An 18,741-nucleotide genomic window follows, 5' to 3' on the forward strand; every position below is an offset into this window, starting at 1 on the left:
CCAGTAAAAAATATTCTAGATTTTTCTAGATGGCTTTTCTGTATAAAGTTGAATTCATTTCATCAAGTTTAAAAGATAAGATCAATTTATTTAATTATTTATATAATTTTTATGCTTACAAATTAAACTTTTGCTAAAGTCACTATTAATGAAAGTGATTTAATTTAGGAACTCATTAAAACACTGAAAAACTTATGCTGTAATTCTTTTAAATTATAACTATGGTTTCTGAAAATAGTAATTTACATATCAGAGGTAAAAAGATGATGGGGTTGGCATTTCAACTCTTAGAATAACATGATTTTGCAATAATTTATATCTCCTAATACATATTTTCAAGAATTTTAATACTATTTTCCTCTAGATTTTTGCTTCAGTGTCTTGAAGATCTTGATGCTAATCTGCGAAAATTAAACTCTCGTCTGTTTGTGATTCGTGGACAACCAGCAGATGTGTTTCCCAGGCTTTTCAAGGTAATTTGAAAAATCTTTGCATAAAATAATAATCTTTTGTCAGAAAAGATATTTGGTAAATAAGGAAGGTATTTTGGGTAATTTAAAGTGTGGGAAGTATTTTCATGGGTTTATTTCTTCATTAAAAAAAAAATTACTGATGGTAAAATCAGCCAATGAAAAAAGTGGTTTACAATGAAAAATTAAATCTTTCTTCTCCCTTAATCTGCTCTTTCCCTTCCTAGAAGCAAAAACTACTACCAGTTTCTTGCGTATTTGTTAGAAATATTACTTGCATAAATAATAATGTATATGTGTGTGGTGTATGTGTAGATAGATATATACATATATCTGTGTGTTTGTATGTATGTTACCATCTCCCTTTCTTAAAACCAAGATGAGAACACACTATACCATTCTGTGCCATGCTTTATTCACCTAACCTTTATTTTGGAGATTGTTCCGTATTACTTCCTCAGTCTTTTAAATGTCTTCAGAGAGTCCCATTGTATAGATATGCTATAATTTATTTAACTAGCTTTCTACTAAACATTTAGTTATTTTCCACAGGTCTTTTCTTAATACAAGTAATACTGTCCAAAATACATACCTTTGCTCACATGTGCCAGTATATTTGTGGGATAATTCTTAGAAGAGGACTTCCTGGACTGAAGGACTATGCCAAAATGACATGCTAGTAGTAATACAAAATTATAGTTGCTGTCTTTTTAAACTTGGTACAGTCTTTAAGATCTCCTAGTCTTATTTCTTCCTTTTTCTCCAAATGAAATAAATGAGTGCTAGGGAGATTAAATGAGTTGAGAGTTGACCAAGGTCATACAACAGCTCATGAAAGTGCTCAGACCAAAAGCTGAGTTTCTTGGCTGTCTTTTTTTTTTTATCCATTCCTCCCTATTTACTACCATTAGAATTTCTAACATATATCTGCCTTTTTCTTGCAGCTGTTTCACTCATCAAATTTTTATAATAGCAGTGTCTGTATTTCTAATGCAGAAGATAACAATTGCTTTCCCTAAATGAGAATGTCCCCAGTGCTGGGAATCAAATCAATACTGTCTGACCTTTTTTCACTGGTATGAAAAAAAAACATTTAATGTTTAGGGTTTGGCTAATGTAACAGTTTTGGCTAATGAAAATTTACCAAAGATTGTTCACTACTGTAGCTTCGTAGAATCAGAACTTAACCTAGGAAGAGGATTAAAGATGGCGGTGTGAGAGGTGAAACAGAGGCCTCCTCCTAAACCGCATATAATACAAAAATATAATTAATGCAACTAATCCTGAAAGAGCAACAGGAAAGAGGGCTGCACCAGACTGCATACACCTGGAGAAAAGAATAGACCTTATGGAACAGGGTAATGTACCAAAGCCATGGCCCAGCAGGACCCAAGTCTTTCCCCTACCCCAGCTCACCAGGGGGAGGAAGAAAAACGGAGAGGGGAGGGAGTGGAGTCCTGGGACTGCTGAACACCTAGCTCTGGAGATCTGCTCTGGGTGCACAAACCTAAATTGCATGGTGCTCTGGTGGGTTGCAAAGCTAAGAAAGGCAGAGTACCTGGAGAGACTGAGATTTCAGATGCTTGTGGAAAACAGGGATCCATATACAGCTGCTCTGGGACAGAAGAAAGTGGGGCAGTCTGAGAGACTTGCTAACAGCAAGAGGGCTGCTAAAGGGGCAGGACTGCACAGACCTTTCTGCTCAGGAGAAAGGACAAGTAAACAAAATTGTCCAGGTGCATTCTGCCGAGCAGGTTGGGAACTTTCAAGATCTTCAGGCGCTCTAGTCCCCTGGCTGGCTATGCAGCTCCAAGGCGCCCCCCCTCCAATGATACACAGCCTGCTGCACCTTCCTCCCAGCCAGCCTGCACCTGGCTCACAAACCAGCAAACTCTGCTCTGGCATTAGGCCAGCCAGATGGAAGCCCCGCCTACAGCAGCTACAAACCCAAAGCATAGAGGCTTATACTGGTGTGCTCGGCCCACTGGTTCTGGCAGTGGAGACAGGCATAGCAGCTGGGAAGCAGGAAACAGCTCTTTCCTCCCCACAGGCACCAATACCGCTTCCTTGCGACCCCCAGCATTTTGCTCCAGGGGCTGAGTAGCTCCAGAGTGTAGAGCTTCTGGGCACTAGAGGGCACCACATACAAATATGAAACATGAAAGGAACCTGGTTCAAAGCAAAATCATACATACACCAGAGAGTCAAATGAATCAACCTCATGAATCTTCCTGAAAGAGATTTCAAAATAAAAATCATAAACATGTTCATGGAAGTACAGATAAATATTCAGGAACTCAGGAATGAATTCCAGTTGGAGATCCAATCATTATGGAACACAGTATCAGAAATGAAACATACAATGGAAGGTTTTAAAAACAGATTAGATATGGTGGAGGAGACAATAAATGAAATAGAAACTAGAGAAGAGGAATACAAAGAAGCTGAGGCACAGAGAGAAAAAAGGATCTCTACAAATGAAAGAATATTGAGAGAACTGTGTGACCAATTTAATGGAACAATATTGGTATTATAGGGGTACCAGAAGAAGAAGAGAGAAAAGGGAATATAAAGTCTTATTGAGGAGGTAATTGCTGAAAACTTCCCCGGTCTGGGGAAGGAGATAGTCTCTCAGGCCATGAAGGTGCACAGATCTCCCAACACAAGGGACCCAAGGAGACGAATGGATAAAGAATATGTGGTACATATACACAATGGAATACTTTTCAGCCATAAGAAACAAACAAATCCTACCATTTGCAACAACATGGATGGAGCTGGAGGATATTATGCTCAGTGAAATAAGCCAGGTGGAGAAAGACAAGTGCCAAATGATTTCCCTCATTTGTGGAGTATAACAACAAAGCAAAACTGAAGGGACAAAACAGCAGCAGACTCACAGACTCCAAGAAGGGACTAGCAGTTACCAAAGGGGCGGGGTGTGGGAGGGCACGTCGGGAGGGAGGGAGATGGGGATTGATGGGTATTATGATTAGTACACATGGTGTGAGGGGCCACGGGGAAAACAGTGTAGCACAGAGAAGGCAAATAGTGAATCTGTGTTATCTTACTACACTGATGGACAGTGATTGGATTGGGGTATGGGTGGGGACCTAATAATATGGGTAAATGTAGTAACCACATTGCTTTTTCATGTGAAACCTTCATAAGAGTGTATGTATATCAATAATACCTTAATAAAAAATTTAAAAATATATATAGTACTTCCCTATTCTCATTTTAATTTTATTTTTCAATTTCAAAAGCATTATGGGATTATACTAACAAATCTGAACATTATAAGTATGTAAAATAAATAATCCTATTTACACTCTTAAATTTTACTCTTTAAAGGTAACAGATATTGACAAGCTTAGTATGCATTTTTAAATACTTTCAAGAAAGGAAACTGTTAAAGAGATACTATTTTTCTGAATATACTGTGTGTATGTATTAGAGGTTCTTAAAAACCACTCATTGGGAAGTGTATGGGGAGCAAGCACTTTGGTGTACTACTGATGAGAGTATAAATTGGTTCAGTATGTCAGGTGAAAAATTTCGCAGCGTCCATCAAAATTTTAAATGTATTTATCTTATCCATCAATTGTTTTTCAAAGAATTATTTCTAGGAGAAATAGGACAAATGTCCAAAAATGTATACATAGAGATATGTACTGCAAGATTTATGTAATTTTTTTAAAAACCCACCATTGGGAACTACCAGGCCCAAGGTTTTTATATGATAAAATTCACAAAGCCACCATTGTTCATTTTCTTTTTGCATATTTAAAGTGTGATTTATATATATTCATTTCGTGTATAAAGTTTAAGCTTTTCACTTTTTTCCAACCTGTGTAGTTATAACGGAAAAAACAATTAAACTTTATATACATTTTTGCCCCTGTCTCTTATTTTAGGAATGGAATATTAGTAAACTTTCAATTGAGTATGATTCTGAGCCCTTTGGAAAGGAGAGAGATGCAGCTATTAAGAAACTGGCTACTGAAGCTGGTGTAGAAGTAATTGTACGAATTTCACATACATTATATGACCTAGACAAGTAAGTTTATTTTTCTTTGTTTTATTATGGTAAAATACACATAACGTATTTTTCATCTTAACTATTTTGAAGTGTACAGTTCATTGATATTAAGTACATAGATAAGTTGTAAAATAGAAACAACAGTATATACATAATAGAGTTGAGGAAGAATTAAATGAGTATATGTCAAACTCTTAGCATTTTATTTAACTGTAGTGATTTTTATTTACTCAGTGACAGATACCAAAATTATAGACATAGTACATTAGATATATATTCTTGGAATTTCAGTTTCTAGACTATTAAGAGTATCACAAAATTTTCCTTGACTGTTCTAATTCAGCCTACTGTGGTCTTGCCTTTCTGGGTTCTTAGCACTACTAATTTTATAGTTTATCTGATATATAGCCATAAATTGCCTTGATATATTTTGTACAATTTGGTTGTTTAATTTCATGTGTGTATGTTTTGTCTATCAGGATTTTAAGCCTAGATACAAATGTATGTAGTATTACTTTGTGTAACTGTAGTCCTCTGAACAATGACATAAAGTCTTATTTTTCAAAGTGTTTCTCTTGAAATACCAGTTCTTGGTGATGCTTTATCCTACAGAGATTCTATGATCAAGTTTAAATATAGGAAGTGCTATATGCTATGAGTTTTGAAGGTTAATAAGATTCATTACCATTACCATTTGGTATACTGTCATCCTTACAAGTGCTGAAATGTCATAATTTATGTACCTTTTACATTATTTTACTTTTTTAGTTATTTATACATTTTACCAAGTTAATATAGCTTAATCTGTAAGTAACATGACAAACTAGTTAATTTTATTCCACTTTTTAAAGTGTATCAAAAAATTGTGGTTTGATTCAAGCAACGGTCTTAACTGATATTAAGCAAAGAAGTCACATCCTTTGATAACAAATCTGCCTCCTAGTTTACCAGTTTTCTTAATTTTAGGGAGCTGATAGTAAGAAGGAGGTGTAAGGAAGGAAAACTGCCTTTTTTCCTTTCTAGGTTCCTTGGCTGATGTGATAATTAAATTGACATAAAATAGTTTAACAGAAAAACAAATTTAATTCGTACAGGAGCTCATAGAAATATGAGACAGAAAGAAGTGACCAAAGCAGGCAGCTTTTATACCTTTTAGACAAAGAAACAATAAACCTGTAAAGAATTGACAAGAAATGAAGTTCGGGCTTGGGTAGCACATTAATGAAATGACAGGGTTTGTTTATATAGCCTTCTCAGTCCTGAAGTCCCTAACTCTGGTGGTAAGGGTACCTCCTACAGTCCAGGTGCAGGGAGGGTATACTTTACATGGGGAATTTATTTCTTGCTCTCAGGGAGACAGGAGAGTCAGAGTGTCCTTGCACCATCTGTTTCTTAAGTAACAAAATAATATGTCAAAGTGGTGTATTTTGGGGCAGCCTGCCCTGAACCCCATTAGAGGCAAAACAGGATAAGAGCAGTTGCTTCTAAGTGGGATACTCAATGTTATGCATAAAATTGGGTTGTTTATTGAATTGAATGTAACTGTTTACAATATCTAATCTGCCATATGAAAATGTAACATATAGAAAACATTTTTTCTAAGGTTATTTTTTGCCTCTGTTACTTAATTATGAGTGTCCTCAATAGTATCATTGCAGTATCACTACAATTGACAAATTTCATTACAACCTTATGTATAAAGTTTTACACTAAAGCAAAATTACTAAAAGCAGAGAGGATAGTTTTTATGGTGATTACTTTCTGTACATACAATTGGCATACAATTATATGTGATATAATGAAAAATGTACACTATTTGGATTAAGAAAACCTTGGTTTGCTCTTAATTATGTGACCTTGACTTGGTAGGCTTCAGTTTCTGATCCATAAAGTGATGGAGTTGGATTTTACCAGTGATTCCCTATTAAGGCTAAATGCTAAGCAAATGGCCATAGTGAAAAGAATAATTAATTATTCCCAAATAATATCTAATCCAAGTACCATTAGCAAGGCTAATCTTTGTTTTTAGTATGGCTTGAGGCAATTAGTGATAAAGATAAATATAAAACATATATGAGTGTGTGTGTGTGTATATATGTATATATGATCTATATGCTGACATTTTTAACAAAGGCATGAGCACAATAGAAAAATAGCAAGTGTTTATCACTATAGTAATATAGAATCCTACCTAGTTAATGGACATACTGATTGCTCCTTGATACAATGTTTGCCTGGTTTAGTTTTTATGATGATTAAGAGACTCTTTGAACTGAGTTGCAATATGTTTTTACATTTCCATACATTTTTTTATTGCTTTTAGGCTAATTTAGCCACTTGTTTTTTTTTCCACTCATAGGTGCTTAATAGAGACTCTTTGTCTTAAAGGTTTGGTATTGCTTGTTATATATTTTTGATACCTAGCAGATGTCTAGAAAGTGAAGAGAATGATTTTTTGATTCATTAACCATTTTAACAAGTTTACTGGTCATATAAAAAAGTTAACATTCTCCTGGCAGTCTTAAATGATTTTGTTTTTTGATTTGAAGCCTTTCAGAGCTTATCCTTCAAGATATGTCATCATTTTTTTATACTTACTGCATTTTACAAACTTTTGTAACAGGATCATAGAACTCAATGGTGGACAACCACCTCTTACTTATAAAAGATTCCAGACTCTCATCAGCAAAATGGAACCACTGGAGATACCAGTAGAGACAATTACTTCAGAAGTGATAGAAAAGTGCACAACTCCTCTCTCTGATGACCATGATGAGAAATATGGAGTCCCTTCACTGGAAGAGCTAGGTGGGTGTAAACAGTAATAAATGTGAAGCTTACAAGTTAAATCACTCAGAAAATCTCACTTCCAGTTTTACACTTAAAATATTTTGCGTTAAGAGGGAAAGAAAAGAGGAAAAAGAGAAGAAACTCTTTAAACTAAGAAGTGATAAATCTCTGCATCAGTTATGTGTCCTATAACTATTGTCACCTTAAGATACGTAAGAAACTATGTTAAACTACATTATTATGTCCTGTATATATAAGAACCTATCCAGGGTCCTCAATTTATTTATTTATTTGTTTATTTTTATTTTTGCCCTAAATTCATTTTTATTCTACTTTCATAATTTTTTCCTCCCAATAATTTTGGTTAAATAAAAATTATTTCAGTTCCAGGATAATATTTTTTTCCTTTTTATTTTTTAAGGTTTTGATACAGATGGCTTACCCTCTGCAGTATGGCCAGGCGGAGAAACTGAAGCACTTACACGTTTGGAAAGGCATTTGGAAAGAAAAGTATGATAATACAGATCATGCTCATATTTCCAAACTGGCATTTTAAAAATAGTTTCAATCTTTTTTTAAAAACAAAACGTAGACTGTTGAAAAAGAAGGATTGAAAGAAATGGTTAAAATAGCACAAACCTGTTTGAAAATAAACTGTCTCTTCATTTAAATGCCTTTCCCTCTCCTTTTCTGATCATTTCCTTTTTAGCTACTCCCATACTTTATTTATTTTATTCTTTCTTTGTAAGGTTGTATCTGATGACTGTAACTTTGGAGCTAGAATAGAGTTCTTCTATTTTACCTTTATCTCAGTGCCAAAAAGATGTGAACATGCTCTCAAACTTGTGTTAGGAATTTGAAGGTTATTTATTTCACATGAGTATGTATTAACTGAGGGTAGATGAAACAAAAGATGCTCACTTTTATCCTTTCTTATTTTTTATTAAAACATGTTATTTCTGGTTGGGATAATAAGATTTTATTCTCCAAGCACTATGTAACTTTAAGATAAAAATCTCAATTTTAAACACTTAAAATGGAAAAGACTGTCAGTTAGTGTAATTTTCTCTGTGTTTTCAGGCTTGGGTGGCAAACTTTGAAAGACCGCGAATGAATGCAAATTCCCTGCTTGCTAGCCCTACTGGACTCAGTCCTTACCTCCGATTTGGTTGCTTGTCATGTCGACTATTTTACTTTAAGTTAACAGATCTCTACAAAAAGGTATTATCTAAAACTGGAGCTTATTTTTCAAAACACTTTTTAAAAATTACTGATAATACTTCTTTGCTTTTTGATCTTAGGTAAAGAAGAATAGTTCCCCTCCCCTTTCCCTTTATGGGCAACTATTATGGCGTGAATTTTTCTATACAGCAGCAACAAATAACCCACGTTTTGACAAAATGGAAGGAAACCCCATCTGTGTTCAAATTCCTTGGGATAAGAATCCTGAGGCTTTAGCAAAATGGGCAGAAGGCCGGACAGGCTTTCCATGGATTGATGCCATCATGACACAGCTTCGTCAGGAGGGTTGGATTCACCATTTAGCCAGACATGCAGTTGCTTGCTTCCTGACACGAGGTGACCTGTGGATTAGTTGGGAAGAAGGAATGAAGGTAAGTGTTCTTCTGATGTAGTATGGTCTTATTTTGAAGGGCTCTATACCTTATGAAAACAATTCCTAGAAGTTATCTGTTACGTAGATTAATTTATAGTCCAACTTTTCAGCAGGTAAGCATTCAATACCTACATTACAGGTACACTTTTGGAGCAGAGTGGTGTAAACAGACAGGAGAAATGGTAAAAGCTGGTTTGATTAACCTGGAATCATTTCAATGGCTAAACCAGCCTAGCCATCAAGAGAACTATAAGATTTAGTGCTCTGGATGTACTGGATTAATATATTTATAGGTGATTATTTCTGTTACAAAAGGATTTACCCAAGAGTTCTTAAGTATGGTGAATTTGTCGCAGTCACAATATAGGTAAATCATGGGGATGGTAGTATAGCACAGAGAGTACAATTCATGCCTCTGTAACATTTTACTACATTGATAGACACTGACCACAATGGAGGGGGTGAGGACTTGATAATAAGGGGTGAATGTTCAACCACTGTGTTGTGTATTTGAAGCCATCATAAGATTGTATATCAATGATACTTTTAAAAAATAGTGAATTTGTTTTATAAATTTTAAAATACATATCACTTCACCTCATTTTAACATCATAGCTTTTCAGTAATACTTCTGATTTGTAAAGTGAAGCATACTACATTTAGTGACATCAGTTGGTTGATATACATAACAGGATTTATGTGTTGTACCTTTCTGTCTGTATCATAAATTTTCCCCATCCAAGAACCACTTCAGATTCTATTTTTTTATCTCCTCTGTTTCCTAATAAAGTTGTACATGAGGTGGATGTGTAATATACACTTATAAAATGAGTTTAAATTTATAAAAATGAGTTATTTTAATTATATTACCCTTTGGATCAAGGAATTCCAAATTTAAACTTTATAATGCTAGTGCATTTTAAAAGATCATTTATATTTTGGTGCTCCCTTTATGTAGGTCAATGTACCAAGCTTCTAAGTTTTTATTTCATAGCACTTTTGCTTCCTTAAAAGTGTTTACAGTTTTTTCCTTCCTTTTAAATCTCCTTGTATCCCATCTTATCCTTTTGAGTCAGTGACTTAAATTTTTTACCCTCTTCCCCATAGCACTGCAAAGATAGAAAGGTAAATTCTTTTCAGAATCCGCTTATATTACTGTTAAGTTTCTTTCCCTTGAAACAACTCATTATAGAACAGAATGTAGACAAGGAAGCTAACTTTGGAATGTTTATTTTTACAGTTCTTTGCTAGCTTTTCTTTGCCTTTGAACTACAGAGACCTGGGAAATGCTTTCTTTGAGAATTATGTGTGTGCAAACTAACTGGTTACTGTTACTTCTGAAGGTATTTGAAGAATTATTGCTTGATGCAGATTGGAGCATAAATGCTGGAAGTTGGATGTGGCTGTCTTGTAGTTCCTTTTTCCAACAGTTTTTTCACTGCTATTGTCCTGTTGGTTTTGGTAGAAGAACAGATCCCAATGGAGACTATATCAGGTAAATCAAGGGCAATTATTTTCCAGTTTGGAATAGCTATTCCAGGAAAGGCTTTTCATGATTAAGCAGCACTTAATCTCACGATGGTCAGCAGAGATGAGATGGGTAAACAAATCATGTTAGTGCTGTTTTGATTTTGGTCATTCATAGCTTATAAATAGTTATAATTTGCTTATGGTTCATTTTATTAATAATTTTTCTTCCTTATCCTCAAAGGCGTTATTTGCCTGTTCTAAGAGGCTTCCCTGCAAAATATATCTATGATCCCTGGAATGCACCAGAAGGCATCCAGAAAGTAGCCAAATGTTTGATAGGAGTTAATTATCCTAAGCCAATGGTGAACCATGCTGAAGCAAGCCGTTTGAATATTGAAAGGATGAAACAGATTTATCAGCAGCTTTCACGATATAGAGGACTAGGTATGAATGTAATAATTGCCTTTGGTGTGTTTCTTTGGCAGCTATTTATATACCCATGCTTGAATTTGATCTGGATCATAATTTAATAGGAAATTTTTTTCCCTGTAGGCCTTCTTGCATCAGTGCCTTCTAATCCTAATGGGAATGGAGGCCTCATGGGGTATTCTCCCGGAGAAAATATCCCAGGTTGTAGCAGCAGTGGAAGTAAGTGAAAAGGAAATTCTGGACTTAGTAACATAAAGAGATTAATAATCAAATATATTGTTTATTGAACCTCACTATAATGTTTTTAAAATCTGTCTTTAAAATTTGTGTAATAGGTTCTTTGTACACATGTATACATGTGTACACATACATGCAAGCACACACACACCTTCCCTCCATTAGTGAAATTTTAGAGATGGCAAACATCGTAACATGTAGTAGAATTTGGGCTAAGGTAAAGCTCTTGCAGACTGAATGAGGAGAGCAATTTTAAGGGTTAATGAAACTCAGATATATTTCCAGAATGCTCATTATTTGTTACTTCCTTTAAGTACCTATCAGCTATAAGGTAGTTAGTTAAGGTCAGTGGCCCTGTGAACATGGCCAAAAGAGTTATCTTACACATCTTGAGGCCCCTGGTGCTTTTGCACATGAGTTTTTCCTTACAAAGTCTGGTCTGTAATGATTTTCTATATGAAATATATGTAGTTGCCTCATATATTCTCAGTACATGTGATAGTAATATAAAGAAATAGGAAGGTATTGGAAACTTGAATCATTACATCCATTTTCAAAGGTCCTAAACAAAAATAGCACAAGGCTAATTAATTTGATTAAGAACAACACAGCATTTGAGGAATACTTTTTTTTTAAAAAGGAGGCAGATGTTCAAAATTGGTATTAAAAGTAAAACCTTTAAAAAATTGAACTTTCTGAATTCAGAAATAGCCTGCATTCTTTTGAGACCAGGTATTTTATCCTTCAGCAATTAGCTTAGGGAGAGGAACAAAGGCACTCAACATTTGACTACCTGCTTTGTGCCCAGTACAAAGGGATTTTTGCCGCATTGTCACAATAACCTGGGAAGGTGGTGGTGGAATTTTATTTTATGAATGGAAAATAAGTCTAGAAAGGTCATGTAACTTAACCAAGATCCCACAATTTGTAAGGAGTTAAGATTCAGATCCAAGTCTGACACAGTCCAAAGTTTTTACTCCTTCCTGTATCACTGGGCCTCCCCTGAAAATGTAATGTCCTATGTAGTTTTATAAGATAAATATTTTCTTACTGGAGTGGGTTTCATGTGGCTGTCTAATAGTTGACAATGATGGCAGTACACTACAGAAATGTTTTTCAGTCTCCTACAGTTTGAAGTAAAGTTCAGCAAAGTATCATTCCAAAAGTTCTGTCAGATCTCGTTAGTTCACAGCCTGCCTTTTTCTGCCCTTACGTGCGTTTGAGGAACAAGTTCTGTGAAGCAAGATTCCAGGCAGGTAGCAGAGGAGCGGGAAGCACCTGGCTCCCGGTCCCTGGCTAGTGGTACCTACTCCTCGGTCCACTCAAAGCCATTACTCGGAGTTATCAGCAGAAGCTAATCATGGCAGCAAATTAATTGGAATAATTTTGTTTCATAAATTCATAAACATAGGATATTTTATGATATAACAGGATGAATAAATCTTGAAAGTAATCATGTAAATACTTGCTTGTAACACACTTTGTAGCTCTTTCAAAAGACAGAATACATAAAAGCTACAGAGTTGCTTGCAGTCTCGGTGGGGGTATGAAAAGGAACTGAAACCAAAAAGTGATTAATCATAAGATTCTGCCTCCATATGCAATAGGAAAAAAGGGAGAGGTCATCGAGAGCTGGAGGAACTAGGGAAGTTTTCTTGGGAGATGGTGTGACGGGTAGCTTTGGGTGGAGATGAAAGAACACTGTAGACCTGGAAATAGAATGACTGTGGAAAGATCCTTTGGATTTGGACTATGCTGTTATGCACTTCTCTGTTCAGGCTTCTGCTGCATTTGAAAGAACTTAGATACTTCTGAAGTATATCTCTTTATGCCCCATACTTATTCTAGTTGTAAGCTTTTGTTTTATAGTATCTCAAAAGGCATATCAAAGGGCAGGGTTCTTTATTAATTTTCTTAGGTTTTTAAATGACTATCAAATTCTTGATCTCTGCAACACAAACTGCATTTTCTCCTTGTTTTTATGGACTTTGTTGTGCTCAAGAAAGGAATATGGTATACATATGTATCTTGAAACATTTTTTGTTCTTATAATAAAATAGACCACAATCTGTTTACTGTAGTAATATGTTTTAGTTTTTAATTTTTAGTTTACTTTTTTCTATTGTAAAATACCTGTTTAACATTATTAGTCATTAAGGAAACACAGTTTAAAACCACTAAGAGATAGTACTTCACACCCACATAGGGTGACCAACTAGCACTGACTGATGGGGACTGTGGGGTTTCTTGGGACATGGGACTTTCAGTGCTAACCCCCCAAAGTCCTAGACAAATGGTGTAAATTGGTCACTTTATACCCACTTGAGTGACTAAAATAAAAAAGACAGTAACAAGTATTGTGGAGGATGTGAAGAAACTAAAAAGCTCATATATTAAGAGGTGAGGTGTAACACAGTACAGCCACTTTGAATAATAGTTTGGCAGTTTCTTAAAAGCTGAACATAAATTTAACATACAACCCAGAAATTCCATTCCTCAATATCCAAAAGAAAACATGTCTACACAAAGACTAATGTGTGAATGTTTATGATAGCCTTATTCATTAATAGTAAAAGTGTGATATATCCATACAATGGAATATTAATTCATAAAAAGGAAAAAATGCTGATACATGCTACAATATGGATAAAACTCAAAAATATTATGTTAAATTATAGAAGCCAGTCACAAAAGGCCACATACTGCATGATTCCATTTGTATGAACTATCCAGAAAAGGCATGTCTTTCGAAAAGACTAAGTAAATTTAAAAGAGAAACAAAGATTAGTGTTTACCTTAGGCTTATGGGTAGGAAGGAGGAATGAATACAAATGGACATGAGGGATCTTTTTGGGTGATGGAAATGTTCTAAAACTGGATTATGGTAGTAGTTACACCACTCTGTAAGTTTACTAAAAATCACTGAATTGTATACTTAAAACAGGTGAATTTCATAGTATGTAAATTATACCTCAAAACTACTTAAAGAGAAAAAACAACTATTCATTATAGAGAATTTAGAAAATTCAGAAAAATAGAAAAGAAAAACAAAAATCATGCACAATTCCATCCAGTAGAGACAGTCACTATTAAAATTTTGGTATATTTCCTTTGAATACCTTTTCTATGCAATTTTCCTCCCACAGTATCTTTGACTTAGAATTTTATAAATGAAAAATCTTTTTGGTGCCACTGGCAGTGTAACATATAAGGGAAAGTGATCATATAAACTTTCTGCCCTTACAAAACATAGGGTTTTTTTTTAAACAGGAAATTTTCTTTAAAGTTGCTTTCACTCTAAGATTCTTATCTTGTATAATCATGACATTTGAAATTTAACTGCTGTAATGTCCCTGAAGACATAAGAATATGGAAACTGTAATTTTTTCAAGTGACTAAGCTAGTCATAAGCCAATTTATAAGCAGAGCTCTGTTCTCTACTCGTCTTTTATACTGTTACGCTCATGAAAATATAATTTACTACATTTTTATGGGGAAGTTATAGGCTATAAATTCATGAATTTAGGGACTTCGGAAGATCCTAAGTGCCTGCTTGTCATTTAGCTTTCTAAAGAAATAAAATACCATTTTAAGATATCTCCTAATATATTTATTATTGAGCTTATTAATTTTCCCTCTCTTCCCCAAATGTAATCACTCTCCTAACTTCTAATAATATAGTTTTGCCCATTTTTGAACTCTATATATAGAGTCGTATAATTTGTACTCTTTTTCTATGTCTGGCTGCTCTCACTCAGTATTTTGTTTATGAGATTTTTTGCATTTATCTTAGAACTGGAAGAGGAATAGAATTGATGAAGTTGAGAAAATGAAACTGAGGTGACTAGTTTATGACTTGGCCTAAGGGCCACCTCTGAATTTTCCAGTAAAATTGACATTCCCTTCCTCAGTGTCCCCACTGTATCCTGTGTCAACTTACATCTCAGCACTAATAACACTTAATTTGTACTGTGCCTCTTGAAGACAGACGTCAAGTCTTAGTAATATTTGTATTCCTTATACATGGTGTATAGTCTCTAGTATTAATGGGCACTCAATAAATGTGTAAGTTGTGAATAAATACAATAATTGAAATGGTATTTGTTTTTTTAATTATAATATATACATAACATAAAATTTACCATTTTAGCCATTTCAAATGTGCAATTCAGTCTAAGTACATTCACATTGTTATGTGAAGGTTTAAATAGTGTTGTACAATAATGCGTGGAAACTGTTACTACTAGATGGTAAAACCAGGAGTAGGCACCACTAAGGAGAGAATCTGCCATAGCGTAGAGTCTTACCTTCAGCCTTACAAGTCCAAAACAATGTTTTCAGTATAATTAGAGTTGACCATTTCTATAAATGACAGACTAGAAGTTCAAAAATTGTGTGAATTGAAATGTCAACAAAGAACACTAGTTTATTAATTTATGATGGGGATATCTCTTCTCAGTGACTTCATTTCCAATCTTGGCATCTACTTTCCCAATTTTTAGTACCTGAAAAGCTGAATTCTTTACCCAGAGGAACTTGATGAGCGTGAACTTAGAATAAAAATAAGTAGATTGTCTTGTTTGGGTCCTGAGATGACCTTGCTAAGGGCTAGAGTGTTCATATTTTTCCATAATCTGGGGACTAACCATTCTCCCATAACAGTTTCCTTTTAGAAGGGTTGATAATTGCTTGGTAACTGCCACATTGTCTCTGTCTTCTTGTGTGATATGAATTAACTCCCATCTGGCAGTCCATTATTCTCTTATCTCCAGGGACATACATTTTGGATGGGCACTGAGGGAGGAGTGTGGAATAGAGGGAGAAGTGAAGGGAGGATGTATATCTCACTGTTGTCTTGTTTTGCCTTCATGGTCAAGTGTCTAGTTGTCATCCAGTAAAGAAATGATTCTTGGAAAATTATTATCAGTGATTTTGCCTTTTGAACTGTCAACATTTCTGACCCAAAATCAGTTTTCCTGATTTGTGCATGTGATTTTTGGTTTATTTAAAAAGTTGAGATTTGGTTCTAAAACGCATAAATGACCTTAAATACAAATACTAAAAACTGGATTTGTAGTATTTATACATACATACAACTTGCAGTTTAAGCAATTTTACTGTGTTTTAAATACAAACAGGTTGCTCTCAAGGGAGTGGCATTTTACATTATGCTCCTGGAGACAGTCAGCAGACTCACCTACTAAAACAAGGTAAGGAGGAAGCATTTGCGCATACTGTTCTTTTCACCTTTCCCATCTGAAACGGACATCTTTTAATGTATAGGAAGAAGCTCCATGGGCACTGGTCTCTGCAGTGGGAAACGTCCTAGTCAGGAAGAGGACACTCAAAGTATCGGTCCCAAAGTCCAACGACAGAGCACTGATTAGGTAAATATTTTAGAGCTTTATTTCTTGCTTTAGTGGAGTGTGTCATCAACATAAAATACAAAAATTTCCAAAATGGAGCTAATCTCTATTTTTAAACCAGAGAATCTGAGGCATAAATTTTTCAGTGATTGTTACAAATCAGTTAATTCTTAGACAAGAGAAATGTGTCTGTACTGGACAAAGTGCTACACTCAACTTTATGGTCATATTTATTGATGATCTTTAAATTTGAAAAACTTATGATATGTTCAAGTTTTTTCTCAGAAAAACACATCTTTTTAATTTCCTTACTATGTAACCATGAGTCTAAAACAAAGTGACTTTTTATTTTAGTGATATTAATATAACCCTTTATGAACTTTTCCCCAAATCTTTGACTCTAAAGTATTTATAAATTTCTCTGATTTGTTGTGATACTTCTGCAATCTAAGTCCTTTCCAGTTTGGGAATAGTTTTTTTTTTTTAATGTTGGCCCTTTTTTGAAGTATTAAAAAGCCATGCCTGCATTTATTTCAGTTGGATGTGGGATACTATTTTGTGATGTAAATTTATGTGAAAAGTATTTATACAGTGCATTTGCCAGTTTTTAAAGACTTTTGTTTCTTCAGTTAAACTATTTACATTTTTAAAATTATCAATTTTTTAATGCCATCTAAATAGACTAAGTTTCTTGAAAATAAGATCACTCAACATTCATCAGATTTTTATTATTTAATTCTTTGCAATCAAATTTTACCCAGTGTTTTTTCTCCTTAAATCACAGAAAACATTCAGGAGGAGTACTGTTGCAGCTGAAATTGGTGGGGAGTTCAGTGCTATTTTTCAGTTAAATTATTTCAAAATGTTCTTCATTGATGGAAAGTGGTTACATTTTCAAATGTATTTCTAATGACATTTCTGTGGTTTTTAACTTTTTAATGAATTTCATGAAACAAATGGTAATTTGTATATAAAGAACTTGGTCAAAGAATTTGCTTAATGTAAATATAAAGTCATAATTAGTATAGATCCATCAATATATTTTTGATAATTTTTCATGTATGGTAAAAGTTAAAGTGGGAAACTGATACTCTGATGTGATAATCAAAGTGTTGAGAGTCAGTATGTGAAAATAGGTTTTTAGACTTTCTTAAAAGATTTGTTAAAATTTTAGGACAATTTTCTTGATATCATTGATCTAACTTTGTACTGTTTGATAATGTTTTAGAAAATGTGCATAATCAAACTTGGTAGTTATAGCCTCTGTTAACACAGACAATATGTTCTAATGCTTCATGTATGCCTTTTTGATCAAAATTTGTGGACGTATCATGTGTTAAGTTCTCCTTGTCTCCCTTTCTTTGTTCATTTGCAGCTAAAGTGACCTTGTTATTAAAAGTATATGTATATATGGAATCCTGTGTACTTGGTGGTAGTTGTTTTTTGTGTTTTCTTCTTTTTCAATTTTTTGTTTTACGTAAAGGATAAAGCATTGGTATGTGAGATATGATTACAAATTAGAGACATATTCTATAAACCACATGTCACCATTCTGAATGAAGGAGCAGCTACTATATGTTTAGTAAAACAACATTTTAAAAATATATTCCAAATAAGAATACTGTTTTCCAAATACATTATGCTTTTTAAAATAGTTATTTCAAGAAAGATTCAAAGCTAAAGAGGTTTTTTGGGGTAATGGGGTTTGTAGTTATGAGTTAGTCAGTATAGGATAACAGTTAAGAAAGTGGGCTCTGGAGTTAAATGCCTGGCTCTGCCACTCATGAACTTTGAGAGATTGGGCAAAGTATTAACTTTCTGTGCCATCTTTATTCTTGTCTATCAAGTGGGATGAAAGTAGTATCTGTATGAAATGCCTGGCATGTGGTAGGATACTCAGTAAACGTTACTCATAGGCCTGCTCTGTTGCGTATGCATAGCTCCCTGGATTCTACAGTGCATAGTTTGCAGAGAGGCATTTTATTTTACCATCCTCAGTACTGATAGATGTTTAGTGTAATAATTGTATTTAAAGTTAACTCAAGATGAATTTGAGTCAAAAATCCAGAAACAACATTTTTAGATGATACACATTTTTAAAAGTATCCTGGATAATTAATTCTGATCAATAAATTCCATTACTGAGAAAAGAAAAAAAATGTGCCTTATCTTCTTTCATCACTGTTAAGGGAGTAATTGTTTAATTATTTTTCCTGATACCTGTACTTCCCATCTGCTCTTTGGATCTGATTGTAGTATACAGAACTGAGAAATTGATAGACCTGGGATTCACCATCACCATCCAGAGGAGTGAAAGATTCA

At 34.2% G+C, this 18,741-nt stretch overlaps 1 protein-coding gene across 2 annotated transcripts in view; it reads left to right on the forward strand.

Moving 5' to 3' along the window:
• The window catches only part of CRY1 (cryptochrome circadian regulator 1), a 51,881-nt gene extending 34,046 nt beyond the window's left edge, over positions 1–17,835 (forward strand). Inside the window, exons 2-13 of one of the 2 annotated variants that reach the window (XM_057486435.1) lie at positions 365–473; positions 4,388–4,530; positions 7,136–7,320; positions 7,724–7,812; positions 8,383–8,523; positions 8,604–8,915; positions 10,261–10,412; positions 10,629–10,831; positions 10,940–11,035; positions 16,192–16,263; positions 16,341–16,440; positions 17,204–17,835. In XM_057486435.1, coding sequence (XP_057342418.1) covers positions 365–473; positions 4,388–4,530; positions 7,136–7,320; positions 7,724–7,812; positions 8,383–8,523; positions 8,604–8,915; positions 10,261–10,412; positions 10,629–10,831; positions 10,940–11,035; positions 16,192–16,263; positions 16,341–16,440; positions 17,204–17,270 — 1,669 coding nt within the window. In that variant the 3' untranslated portion in view covers positions 17,271–17,835. Of the gene's footprint in view, positions 1–364; positions 474–4,387; positions 4,531–7,135; positions 7,321–7,723; positions 7,813–8,382; positions 8,524–8,603; positions 8,916–10,260; positions 10,413–10,628; positions 10,832–10,939; positions 11,036–16,191; positions 16,264–16,336; positions 16,441–17,203 lie in introns of both variants that reach the window. The other variant, XM_036891309.2, reaches the window with a different exon arrangement.
• The last annotated feature ends 906 nt before the right edge of the window (positions 17,836–18,741 follow it).

Source organism: Manis pentadactyla, chromosome 10 (genome assembly GCF_030020395.1).
Source record: "Manis pentadactyla isolate mManPen7 chromosome 10, mManPen7.hap1, whole genome shotgun sequence".
NCBI classification, from domain to species: domain Eukaryota; kingdom Metazoa; phylum Chordata; class Mammalia; order Pholidota; family Manidae; genus Manis; species Manis pentadactyla.